Genomic DNA, 13,936 nt, shown 5'->3' with positions numbered 1-13,936 from the left:
ACACCTACAGCACCTCTCAATCATGGCCCACAGTAGTAGATCATGAGTGTACGTATGTAAGATCTTAATTTGAGCCACTTTGCTACATCAGGTAATGTTAATTATTATGTGGATTATAATTAATGGACATCTTTGTAGGGGTTGATACATTTTTCTTACTGGAAAATAAAGTCTGGAAATTTTTTACTGAATTTTTTTATTTATTATGAACTTCAGAAGCAGTTTTAAACCTCACATTTTTAAATGTTCTGCATTGCAGGAAAGTTCTCCTGCAACAGGATGATCAAATTAAGATCCTACATCTGTATGAGATCATGCTGCGGATGTTGAGCAATGTTTGTTTGTGAAAGGCTTTGGTTTGTTTTGTTTGTGAAAGGCAATGGTAGCTTACTTTCACTGATGGAGAGGGAGGAGAATGTTCCCTGTCTGAATTACTGGCATACTTCGGGCACAGGATGGGAACATGGTGACAGATGCTTGCTATGAGGAAGTGTCACAGGGTTTTCTAGATAAACATGCTGTTTACAGAGGGCCACAGGGAGTGCTGGGAGTGTGAAACGCTGTCTCTGGGTGCCACACGCACGGCTTCTGACTGTCACTGAGGTGTGGTGATGTGTGGAGATATGGGCTGTGTTCTTTGGTCTATATGCTCTACAACATATAGACAGCCACCAGAGCTCTGCATGGGGCTAAGTTTAACTTTTTATCAATCTCTCTCACTCTCCAGGCTTTTGTCATTAAATAAGTGAGGCTTGCGCCAACTTGATGCTTGAAACCGTGCTGCAAATGTCAGCCCATCATTGTCAGAAATAAATGTATTGACATTAAATTAGTAGGTTATTACTTTATTATTACCATGATATTGTACAATTAAACCACTATTACTTTTCTTTCACTAATGCATGCACGGATCCATCCAAAATAAAGTAAGAACTCTACCAGCTAAGCTATGGTTCCCCCTGGTCAAATGTGTCACCCATAATGATGTTGAGTTGGCGCACCTGCATACAGTACACTGTAAAAACGTTACTGTGAATTTGACAGAAGCTCACAGTCAGCTCGGTGGCAAGTAAAATTCTCTATTTCACATGACAGTACACCGACTGTAATATAAATATGGTATCAAAGCAAGTACTGTGTAATGACACACAGTAAAATACCGTAAAATTGGGTATATGCTCCTAAAAACCAGTGAGATGGGAGAGGCGGGACTTGCAGCACATCAAGCACCACAAATAGAACCAAATTCAATTTTAGTGCCTGGCTACCCAGATGCTCCCTGACTTGAGCAGTGTGGGTGAAATGATTGAATAACATGTATGTGTAAATGTATTTTGTGTGGTCAGCATGTTTGAGGACAAGCATTGGCCTACATGGTTATATTATTTGCGCATGTCATATCGAAAGTTGTTATAACTCTGTAGTTACTAAAATTATTTAATAACATTACTTGCAAATGTAAATGTTTAACTGATTCTACTGCACATGACTTCCAAATGAAAAGGAATGTGTTTATAATCGATTTAATGCACGCGACAAACGTAGGGAGTTATTTGCGCTGTTTCTACTGCTCTCGGTTCTCCACTTCTATTCTGGTCCACCTTAAAAGTGCTCTGACTGTCCGTGTATGATTTCCTGACAACGCCCCATGCCAAAAACGATAGGCCAATTGTACCTGCTGTAAAAGAGCAGCTCCGAAGCTGTTCAAAGGGTTGGGTTGGTCTACGGCAAAATCTACCCCTTTAGAATAAGTATTTTATTGTTTGTTTGGGGGTCTGGAGAGACTGGACTTCTCACGGAAATAGAACAGGATCGCGCACATATTAGGCTATTCATTTAGGGGAATGTTCCTAAATTTGCTTAATCCCCCAAACACTTCTGGATTTTTACCGCGCTTCTAACACGGTCGACTTTGACCGCCTGGGTCTGTCTACGTCGCGTTGCGGGAGATCTGCGTTACAAAGAGACCTCTCTATTTTAAAATGTTTTTTTATTTTACCTTTATTTAACTAGGCAAGTCAGTTAATTTGTTCTTATCTTTGAAGGGATTCACTTATGTCTGGATATTAACTTCCCTTGTTATTTGAGAACTGTCTGTGAGGAAGACAGTGAATGTTATTTTGTTGCTGTTTTTAAACATTTTATAGCCGATTTACAGCAGAAGCGTCACCATGTTGAGTAACGCTGGAGTCTATGCTGTCAAAAAGCGGAAGAAGCCCGTTCAGAAAACGTAAGGATGTCATTTAAACCTGTTTGACCAGACAATAAATATTTTGGGAAGTTCGATTTAGGTCTAGCATATAGTCTACAGAATCGTGCATGATTCTAACATTTGCTACATGTCTTTTCCCGACCATATATACCAAATATATTGACATTTTATAATGCAATTTCTCACGAATATGCTAATGCACATACAATGTGTGCATTACATACATTATAATGTCAAGTGAGTTATTTAACTCTCGTTCGATGTCATTTCAGTAACAGCCAATTCAATAGCGTATTCAATAGCCAGGTGAGATATAATTAATATGTTTAGGCTTTACATTGGCTATTTATCCATGCAGCTAAATATAATCATTCACTTCGTGCTGTTGGATTATTTTCTTCATAAATGGTTATTAGTGTTGGTCTATTGCTAGTTTTCTACTCTTTCTTTTGGGGTAACTGGCTTTCTTTCTACACAGACAGTGGACAAAGTCTCTCGTTTACGCACGCAAAGCTAGTAATAGTGCATGTGTGTTGTGTTGATGTGTTGCTGTAAATTTGTGCCTGACCAGAAGTTATTGTGCCTCCATTTAGTTTTCACCAGGTCACCTTAAGAATCTCTCATCGTGTATAGTTTTGGTCTGGCATGGAAATAGAACTCTTGCATTAATCACAATCAAGTTTGAGAGTCGGCTGCGCTCTCACGCGATGCTTAAAGGAGGGCGGGGTGCGCGGGATGATCGCTGGCCTGAAGTATGTTATTGTAATCTGATATACGGTTTCTTCTCATTATGCGAAAACACTTTTCTGCTTCTTTCCTACTTTTTTCACTTAAGCATATTTTTTGACACGCACTGTTATTACACAACCCAGTTACAAAAGAAACGTATGTTTTATAATGCAGTTTTTCGCGACTAAGTAAGATTTACTAATAGTTTGGCTGGGGAAAAAAAATATTTTCCTTCATGGAAAACTAAAGCGGTGCAATATGTTTGTATTTGTTGTAGGCTACTAGTATGCTATGACATGACTTTTCCACTGTTTCCACTTTTTTTTAATGATTTCAATAAAGTATTGAGATTGTTTCACATGCATGAATAATTTATAACACCTAGATAAGTATTTGCTTACTATAATATATCCTAAAAATAAAATGTTAAAACGTTGATTTAACCAGGTTAATATTAGTTCATTACCATCTTCATGCAGTTATTTTTATTTATTCTAAATGCATTTTCTTTAGGCATGACATGTAGGATTTGTCAAACAACCAGACAAAATTGGTGTTCACCATAAACAACCTTGAGATTTGATGGAATGTGTTACAGCTGTGTGTGCTTGTGTGCATGTGTCAGTTAAACGTCTATGTTCTCCATGTTAGTGAAATCATATACAGTTTTTTCAAATAGACTTTTCCCAGTATAAATCCCACATCAAAAATAAGTAACTTTAGACCTGTGCCTGTGTAGACGTATGTCTCTGTCTTTATGAAGATGTGGGGCTGTTCAGAGAGGCCTAAGGTTTCCTGGACAGCCATCTGGGTTGTGCAGCACAAAGGCACCATGAGACTGACTGTAAAAAAAAACTGTGGTCACTGCATAGTAGCATTCCAAAAGGGTTCTGTCCATCTGAATCTCTCATTTTTTGTCATTTTTTTTCTCTCGCCTTTGCTCATAGGCCTACGGCATGCTTTCATACGTTTCTGCCCACGTGTTTTCAGTAAGTTAAAGCATTCTACAAGTGGTTATAGGCCTAATCATGTTAGACCAAATATGTGCATTACAGTAAATATATCCAATATTATATTTTTAGTAACTGTAACTATTCTTTCAATATAAATTACAGATTGTTCTGTTAGGCCTCTAAAATGTACAATTGAAAAGTACATGGACAACTTACACATTAGTACTATTGTAATTGCATAGTTAAGTTGCCTACCTGATGTAAAGTGTTTAACATATACAGTATATCTGAGGCATTTCTACATCAGGTTGTGCTTACTCCCAGAGCCCACTGTGTGACAATATGACTTAATTATTTCCTTAAGGTCATTAGTCTTTGTGGGAAAGATTGTGGGAAGGTGTGTGTTGTGTGTGTGTGTGTTTCTGTGTTTGCATGGTAGCTTAAGTAGCATGTGTGTGTTTGTGTCTGTTTGTGAGTGTGAGTGTGAGAGAGTTACAGATGATTCAGATAAAATGTATTGTTGAATGTTTAATTTTGTGGCAGAACACATAAGTAGATTTCCAATGATTTGTATGGTGTTACAGTTGTTAATCCGTTTCAGAATGCGACAAAAAGCTTATTATGAGAGTGCTTACCATGTTCCGCTGGTGTCAACATTATTGTTGGCCAACAGCGAGGTAGGGGGATTAGTATGTCTCTACTAGCTAACAATGGGGGAAAGGTAGGTGTGTGTGTGTGTGTGTGTGTGTGTGTGTGTGTGTGTGTGTGTGTGTGTGTGTGTGTGTGTGTGTGTGTGTGTGTGTGTGTGTGTGTGTGTGTGTGTGTGTGTGTGTGTGTGTGTGTGTGTGTGTGTGTGTGTACACACAGTCTAGCTGATAGAGGTGAGGCAGAAAGCCAAAACAAATCTTCTACACAACAGCATAGTGGCTTATTGTTCTATGGTTGTCTCATATCTACAGGGAGGCCTCCACAACAGCCTCAACTGTATACATCAAGTCACTTTTCTCAGCTGAACTTAGGCCACAACAGAAATTCACTAGGACCTGTTAGTTCTAACTGCAGCCTACATGTCAGACCAAAGACATATTTTAACAAACTTATAGATTAATAATGTACCTGAGTGTGCTACTGATGTTTATGTGGAGAAAAAAAACACTATACTTTCAACCTTAAAAAAGGATTAATAACGCTGCACTGTCTCTTTTATGTTGCCCCGCCTGATCTGGGGAATGGGTTTTAGTTCGAGACAAGAGACAGTTTCTTTGAACAGAGTAACAAGGATGGTAATACCATGGTGATACCAGCCTTCATAGCCAGTCTTTCTTTTTCGTATAGGCAGCAGCCCTCAGTCTTTCTAGTGGTAGGGATCAGCTGATCAGACTGCAGCTCCCTGGGGGTTCGTGGCGAGGGGGACTCACTCAGTTTCCAGTTTCCTTCCTTTCCTAGCTACAGGACAACTTGAAGTGGGGTGTCCATACGGTACGGTGGTGTGGAGCCGTAGCGGATGAAACAGATCAATCCATTTTCATCCGCAACTAACAGAGCTTAGGTGGAAGGAATGTTCAGAGCACCTCAGGAACAGATAAAAGGAAGGAAGATGTCGGCGAGTGGATATTGTGAAATAAAGTAGCTCTCTGTGTGTAGCCTTTCCTTCAGTGTTTCTGTAGTGTAGTGAGCTATCCTTCATTAGAGTGTTTCAGTGGCCGCTTATGCTAAATGTCGTGTGCTGTTTGAGTGAGTGTCCACTCCAGTCCACCATGTGGCTGAATAAGTCCATGATTTCAAAGTTGTTAGATCTGATTGCATGATTGTAGTTGTGGGTGTATCCTACACATTTTTGGATGTATTCTCGGCCTGTTCAAAATACTTTCATGATCCCCAAACCACCCACTTTGAGCAGACAACAGCATGCCGATTGCATTACAACGTACTCTGTGCAACATGAATCCCTTTGAATCAGAGTGAAGGGTCTTTGGGTTCAGCCATGTCTTTTTGCACCTTAAATAGGCTATCCATGAGAGAGGAAGAGAGAGATGAGGTAAACCTAGTTCGCTCTAACTCTAACAATGACTGCCCTGATGTCTGTGTCTGGAGTCCCATGATGCACTGCAACCGAAGGTGGAAAAAATGGGTCTGAATACTGGCTTTTGTCTCCGCAGGCGTTTTTGAAAAGTGAGGTCAGTCTTGCTCTATTTCTGGTTAGGTATTGCTTGGGTCTAAGGCCGGGAATTGAATTATGGCTGTATTCCCTGCAGGCAATTCAATAGGGAATAGGGAAAAAAACTACCTATGATCATCGGCAGTTTCTGTAATGGGAAAGTCACACAAAGTATGGCAGAAACAGCTCTGTGAGAAAGGTGGAACCCTTGAATTTGGGAGGATGGGAGATGTGTGGTTGTTGAACCTGACCAGCAGCTGTTATCTCCTGCTGTTCACTAGCCTACACTAGTTTGGGTTGGGTCTTGTGTTGAGTTGGACTGTTGTATTGAAATGGATTAAAACCTTATATAGCCCACTTATCATGGTTTTTCTCCAGTTGGTGTGAATATGCTTTTGTCCCCTGAGAATTCATTGTCTTACTGTTACAGTATGTCTTACAGGCACTGTTTGAACAAAGCCCTTGAGATAAATAGCAGCTGCCACTCCCCCAACCCTTAACCCACATTTGAAAACGTTTAATGGTGCACTGAAGTCGTCCACTTTTGCTCCAGCAGGTGTGAGGGGAGTTGTAGCCTCCTGACTCCCATGGTTTGGGTTTAGGGTATGTGTCATCTCCCTCCCTCTCTTCCAGTCCCAGCATGCTTGGCTTGAGCCTGAGCATGTGTGTCTGATTTGCAATTTATGACATGTGTGGTGGTCAACAATGGTGGTCCCAAGACTTCATCACACAGTTGCTCCTGAAGTGAAATAGGACATGAGCTCAACAAAACAAACAAATACCATGAGTAGCCTCTGATGTGGCCAAAAATACTCGGTTTTGACACAGTGGAAATTAGGAAAAAAATCTAATTTAAGGCCTCAAGGTTGCATTGGGATTATTAAATAGATGTGAACGTTTGTAGACATTAACAACTGTCCATCTTTGTTAATTGTTATTTTTCCACTATACAGGCTTTTTTGCATTGCAGGACGTTTATTCTTGGATAAACTGTAGAGGAGTGATATTTGTATAGTGCATGCCAGCAGCTGCACCATAGGGTGTTCAATGCTTTTCTACTTAAAGCAGGCCATCCCTCTGGCCTCAGGCGCTGCGATTGTCTCGTCTGACTCCTATCTCAGTAGGCTAATGATGCATGATGACTCATATTATAAAACAGTGTGCTTCACTATGTTTATTAGTCACGTTTATGAGTTGCATCGTCTTTCCTGCGTTCGGGCAAGAGTGGCATACCACATTGCTCAGTGGGTTTCAATACTGTAAGCGACGCACCACTATTGCTCACTGGGTTTCGATACTGTTCATGTTTTTATTAGTGTGTCATACACCTGTGATGGGAAGTTTGGCTGTTTTTACCGACTTTTCAACTCATTCAGTAAAAAAAAACATGAATTTGTTTATTTGATTCAGTAATGCCCAGAGCACGCAGGACCCTAAAAATGTGAAATAATCATGATTTTACAAGCCTCTAGTTCGACATAGGGGTCTTATTGGAGCTGTCGTTTGTGACTGAGAATTCTGAAAGTGTGCTTCAAACAATGTACATTTCTGATTGCTAGGCATACAAATAAGATTATTTCTTGACACCTTTGAAACAAGTTCTAATTGCGGCCGCAAACGGACTAGATTGTGAACGACTCTTGGCGTAATGCAATTGCTTAACTGCGCGAGGGAGATTAACACAACAAAATCGTTTTGCGAACTCCAGAAGCCCCCCAAATGATTAGTTCGTTCTCAAGTTCGAGTGTTGAGCAGAGGCAGCCTGTGTATGTTTTGGTAGAAAGCTGTGTCCATCGATAACAAACAATAATCAATTATTTGCATTCGTTTTTTGCACCATGTAATCAGTTATGAGTTATATATATATGCCTTTTCCTTCTCTATGCGGCCTGCAGCATGAACTATTTTCTGTGTGCACGTGATAGACAGTTGTTGGTAGGAGCACGTCTCCGGAGCCGCTGAGCTGGGGGAGCTCGTGTTAATCCTGCTGTAGGACTCATTACGGCCAGCAGCAGGTCAAATTAACAACTAAAATGAAAGAGTCACTTGAATTTTTTTTTTTAAGTTGTTAAAAAATAACAAATTGTTTACGAACTGTAGATCCCTATCATACCCCCAACTCAGAGGATGCCATGCCCTGACAGGGCCTGCAGGCAAGGATGACTGAAGTGAGTCAGTCTTGGTTCATTTCATTTTTAAAGTTCCTGTTCCCCTCTGCTTATGACAGTGTTACGAAATATTTCCATTGTTAAATGCTTCATGCTTCTTATTTCATCACAGGAAGCTGTTTTAGTGGATGTCACTTGCCAGGCATTTAAAGCTTATGACATTTAGCTACAATAACATATGTCATAGACACATATTTTAGGTAAGCTAAAGTCTAAAGTTTCATGTGTACACTGGCCATTATGAAGTACAGTGCATTTTACAACAAACTAATCACAATGATCATGTCTCTTTGCCCCTCAGCAAGAAAACCCCTGCTCCAGAAGTGGTCAAGTCGAACCCTTCCAAACGCCACCGGGATCGGCTGAACGGGGAGCTGGACAGGCTGACGGGCCTCCTACCATTCCCAGAGGATGTGTGCTCTCGCCTGGACAAACTCTCCGTGCTCCGCCTCAGCGTTGGGTACCTGAAGGTCAAGAGCTTCTTCAAAGGTGAGTGTCAGCTCAAGTGCCAGTCAAGTACCAAATGAATCAAACAAACATTGCTTGACTTGGGCCGGAGCTGTCCGGAACGCCATACCGGCACTTCACATTTTTGGGGAATTGCGTACCGGCTCCACTATAAAAGCAAAATAGCCTATCGCTGGCCCAGATTCACACACCGAGGCAAAAAAAGGTTGATCAAAGTGGAATAAAGGCGGGATCTTCATTGAATAGCAATGGAGAGTAGGTATTAATTTCCTGATTCCGCTTTGTTCAAGTTATTTTCAGCTAGTCTGTGAATCTGTGAGTGACAGTGGCTGTTTGAGATTGAACCAGATTGAAATTGTGCCAGTCTGAATGACATGATGCGCTGTTCCAAGTTGTCAAATTATGGTTTCTAAGGTAATCAAAATCCATGGAAATTATTTTCATAATTGTTGTTCATGTAATTCATGAAGGCACACTTTTAAATATGATCAATTTAAAAAACGACATATCAGCCATTATAGAAATGACCCTTCAGTGCATCTCTGTGGTGCTGCGTGTGTGCCAGTGAGAGTAGGCCATTGCCCGAGGAGAGCGAGCGCAACATTTCAAATCAAATGACATTTTATTTGTCACATAAACATGTTTAACAGATGTTATTGCGGGTGTAGCGAAATTCTTGTATTTATTTAAGATCTACAGCAGCAGGTATAAAATAATGACAGACAGACTAACTAGATCACCAATTCAAAACATAACTTGTAGCAGTTATGTCGCTAGTTAACTATAGCTAACTAAGCATTCATTTTGTTGTTGCCTTTCCACTGGCACTGTAGAGCCTAAATAAATCTGCACCATTGGAAAGCTGGGATTCCCCTCTATTAAACAGTAGCCATGTAACTGTCACAACGTAAAAATAGCCTAATTGACAAATAACTTGCTGTGCATAGATCTCCCCCGAAACATGAATATTTGAGCTTTATATATAAACATGCCTAGTAAGATATCGTGCTTGAAGTAGTCTACCTTATCCATTTGATCCCTGATTTATTGAATGAGGGAATAATTTTATAAAGACAAAAGTATTTGATTGTAATGTTGAAAAAGCCAAGCCTGCACACCTAGGAGCTCTCCATATGGAGGGTTGACCACATGTTGACAACATGTGACCAACAGTGCAGTTCTACAGTTGAAGTCGGAAGTTTACATACACCGTAGCCAAATACATTTAAACTCAGTTTTTCACAATTCCTGACATTTAATCCTCGTAAGCATTTGTCTTAGGTCAGTTAGGATCACCACTTTATTTTAAGAATGTAAAATGTCAGAATAATAGTAGAGCGAATTATTTATTTCAGCTTTTATTTCTTTTATCACATTCCCAGTGGGTCAGACGTTTACATACACTAAATTAGTATTTGGTAGCATTGCCTTTAAATTTTTTCACTTGGGTCAAACGTTGCAGGAAGCCTTCCACAAGCTTCCCACAATAAATTGGGTGAATTTTGGCCCATTCCTCCTGACAGAGCTGGTGTAACTGTAGTCAGGTTTGTGCTCGCACACACTTTTGAAGTTCAGCTCCCAAATTATCTATAGGATTGAGGTCAGGGCTTTGTGATGGCCACTCCGGTACCTTGACTTTGTTGTCCTTAAGCCATTTTTCCACAACTTTGGAAGTATGCTTGGGGTCATTGTCCATTTGGAAGACCCATTTGCGACCAAGCATTAACTTCCTGACTGATGTCTTGAGATGTTGCTTCAATATATCCATATAATTTTCCTTCCTCATGAAGCCATATATTTTGTGAAGTGCACCAGTCCCTCCTGCAGCAAAGCACCCCCACAACATGATGCTGCCACCCCCGTGCTTCACAGTTGGGATGGTGTTCTTCGGCTTGCAAGCATCCCCCCTTTTCCTCCAAACATAACGATGGTCATTATGGCCAAACAGTTCTATTTTTGTTTCATCAGACCAGAGGACATTTCTCCAAAAAGTACGATCTTTGTCCCCATGTGCAATTGCAAACCGTAGTCTGGCTTTTTTATGGCGGTTTTGGAGCAGTGGCTTCTTCCTTGCTGAGCGGCCTTTCAGATTATGTTGATATGCTGTGGATATAGATACTTTTGTACCTGTTTCCTCCAGCATCTTCACAAGGTCCTTTGCTGTTGTTCTGGGATTAATTTGCACTTTTCGCACCAAAGAACGTTCATCTCTAGGAAAGAGAACGTGTCTCCTTCCTGAGCGGTATGACGGCTGCGTGGTCCCATGGTGTTTATACTTGCGTACTATTGTTTGTACAGATGAACATGGTACGTTCAGGCATTTGGAAATTGCTCCAAAGGATTAACCAGACTTGTGGAGGTCTACAATTATTTTTCTGAGGTCTTGGCTGAATAATTTAAATTTTCCCTTGATTTCAAGCAAAGAGGCACTGAGTTTGAAGGTAGGCCTTGAAATATATCCACAGGTACACCTCCAATTGACTCAAATTATGTCAATTAGCCTATCAGAAGCTTTTAAAGCCAAGACATCATTTTCAGGTATTTTCCAAGCTGTTTAAAGGCACAGTCAACTTAGTGTGTGTAAACTTCTGACCCACTGGAATTGTGATACAGTGAATTATAAGTGAAATTATCTCTCTGTAAACAATTGTTGGAAAAATGACTTGCGTCATGCACACAGTAGATGTCCTAACCGACTTGCCAAAACTATAGTTTGTTAACAATAAATTTGCGGAGTGGTTGAAAAACGAGTTTTAATAACTCAAACCTAAGTGTATGTAAACTTCCGACTTCAACTGTATGTGGGGGGCTAAGTGCCTTGATCAAGGGCACAACAGCAGGAGGTGGTAGGTCTACATGGGATCAGACACAGCAGCGTTTGTAGTGTCAATAAGGCTTACTTTTTCATGTAGGTTATAATAATAGTCATGAAAATTTGATTAAGTCATTGAAAATGTGTAAACTGTTAACAGTGAATAATCAGAGGTCTCTATAGCATAATGTCATTTGTGAATTTCGGTGAACATAATCTAATGGTCTCACTTGGAAAAAGACAGCTCCTGCATTTCTTCCATCCCAAGTCAAGCACTGCAAACAGACAATTAAGAACTTATATGTCATTCAAGATCAGTGCAGTCTACGTATTACAAAGTAGTTTTAAGGACAGAGTGAATAAATGGTGTTGTGTACATTCTGTCAGTGTAAAAATAACCCAAGGAGAATACAAAGATGCCGTAAGAAATCAAGACTCTTGTGGAGGTAAAGCTAGAGGAAATGTTGTGTGGTTGACTGCAGCATTTAGCAGAGCATCAGCAGACTCAGGACATAACAACATGACAACAATTTAACTAGAATCTCCAACACAGCATACACAGCAGTACTATGCCTTCCTTTGGCTCCCAGAATCACAACAATCCTACTCTGGCACGATAGGCCCTGATTCCAGCTAATTTCCCTGAACAAGGGCCATTTGTAAACACATCTGAAAGAGCTATCTTGTGTTTCCTTGTTCCGTGACTATTTTTATGTACTGTTGAAAGTCTGCGCTCCCCTAGTGGGTTGGCAGCAGGACAGCCACAGAGCGCGGACATGAATAAATCAAGATGTTGTTGCATCTGTAGAAATGTGCCCAGGCCTGCCCCCGTCACTCTGTTTGTCTAACCTGGGTCACCTAAATGTTTGAAGCCTTTGGGGCCATTTTTACTTTAGAAGCAGACACAACAAACGTGTTGCCAGTAATGCACTTGGTAGACGACATAATGGGATGTTATTTTATTATGCTGTATAGTTTCAATACCATACATCAGTGAATCTCTCTGTTACGTCATGGCTATGATAGGGAGCGTGGCAATAAAAATACTTACATAAACAGGCCACAGATAACATAATTCCTGAGGCAAAATTTAAAAAAAGACATAAATTATAGCTAAATACTACAATCAGCATCTGTCTTGAGCCAGTACTGTATCTCGGAAAAGGAACCATGTCTTCGTGGTCCATCTCTCTAACTCTTTCTTGGAATTTCGGATCATCAAATCTTTAACTCTTTTTACCTTGTGTTGTTGTGGTGATGATAATCGATAGGAAAGAGTCCTGAAACAGACAGGTATGTTTCACTGCTCTCGGCACATTGGCGAGAGAAAGCTACTTAAGAATGCATGGCATGCTAGGAATCTGATAGAAGGGAAAGAGCACATCCTCAACAGTCGTTACGTTACACCCCCCCTCCCCCGTGGAATCACATCCCCAAATCACACAACATATTATACAATAAAAAATGTTATGAATACTACATAAAACATCACAGGCTGCCACTTAATCATATCGATAAATTGAGTTTTGAGCATAGCAGAGGTGGAATTTACATAAGCGTAGGCCACTGGCCCATATTACCTAACAATGAGTGACTGGGATCGGGACAGTCACATACCAAATGTTTGGTTCTATATGACGCAGAGCAATGTCCAGTGACTCATAAGATGCCTCATCATTAAAAAACCAACTCCAACAACCTCAACATGGCAGCCATTGAGGTTTAACAGACATCAAAGCCGGAGTGTTGGCAGAGGAATTGCTGAGTCAGTTATTTTGGCGCCTCTGGCACAGCCACCATATCTCCATGTTTTCTTACACTCTCAACCCTGGCCAGAACCATAACCCTGGCCATTGGTGAGTGTCGATGGGCAGTTTAAGCTTTAGAAAACCAATGACCTCTTTATTCACATTCTCAGTGAATCCTCAATAACTCAGCCCTCAACCTCTAGGCGCCAACATGAGGTCCTGTAGTGGGCTAGGCATTGACAAGCTCACATCCCATAGATTTATGAGCTGTTAGAACTAGTTATTTAAAGTGTATCCCTCTCTTCTCACACTCTATTTAGCTCTGGAAAGTCCCTGGTCTGTGTACAGTGCAAGACTTGCTGATTTAAAGAATGGATAGGTTTGAAAGAGTTGAAAGACGAATTATAGCTCTGCTCATCTCAAACCAGAGGTGATGACGTTCCTAAAGAGAGTTGACTCCTCCTCATACGTCATTGCGCCCTCTCACCCCTTTCTCTCCCACGCGAGATATGATTTATACTCCCTCTCATAGAGAAGTTCTTATGTCACCTTTGCGTGGGGTAAGCGCGTGACCCGGTGATTCATAAACTGTGTTCCATTCATGTTTAATTACACAGGTAAGCTATTGTAACGATCGTCTAAGGGAGGAGACCGAAACGCAGCGTGGTAAGTGTTCATGCATTTTAAT

At 40.7% G+C, this 13,936-nt stretch overlaps 1 protein-coding gene across 1 annotated transcript in view; it reads left to right on the top strand.

Annotated features, from left to right (window-relative positions):
- The first annotated feature begins 1,701 nt into the window (after positions 1-1,701).
- Positions 1,702-13,936, top strand: part of LOC120058283 (aryl hydrocarbon receptor-like) — a 48,362-nt gene continuing 36,127 nt past the window's right edge. Inside the window, exons 1-2 of the mRNA XM_039006831.1 lie at positions 1,702-2,230; positions 8,522-8,709. Of these exons, the coding sequence (XP_038862759.1) occupies positions 2,172-2,230; positions 8,522-8,709 (247 nt within the window). The 5' untranslated portion in view covers positions 1,702-2,171. The remainder of the gene's footprint in view (positions 2,231-8,521; positions 8,710-13,936) is intronic.

The sequence above is a fragment of the Salvelinus namaycush genome, chromosome 13 (genome assembly GCF_016432855.1).
Source record: "Salvelinus namaycush isolate Seneca chromosome 13, SaNama_1.0, whole genome shotgun sequence".
Taxonomy (NCBI): Eukaryota; Metazoa; Chordata; class Actinopteri; order Salmoniformes; family Salmonidae; genus Salvelinus; species Salvelinus namaycush.
The sequence above is the reverse complement of the archived record's forward strand: the minus strand, read 5'-3'. Positions and strand labels throughout refer to the sequence as shown.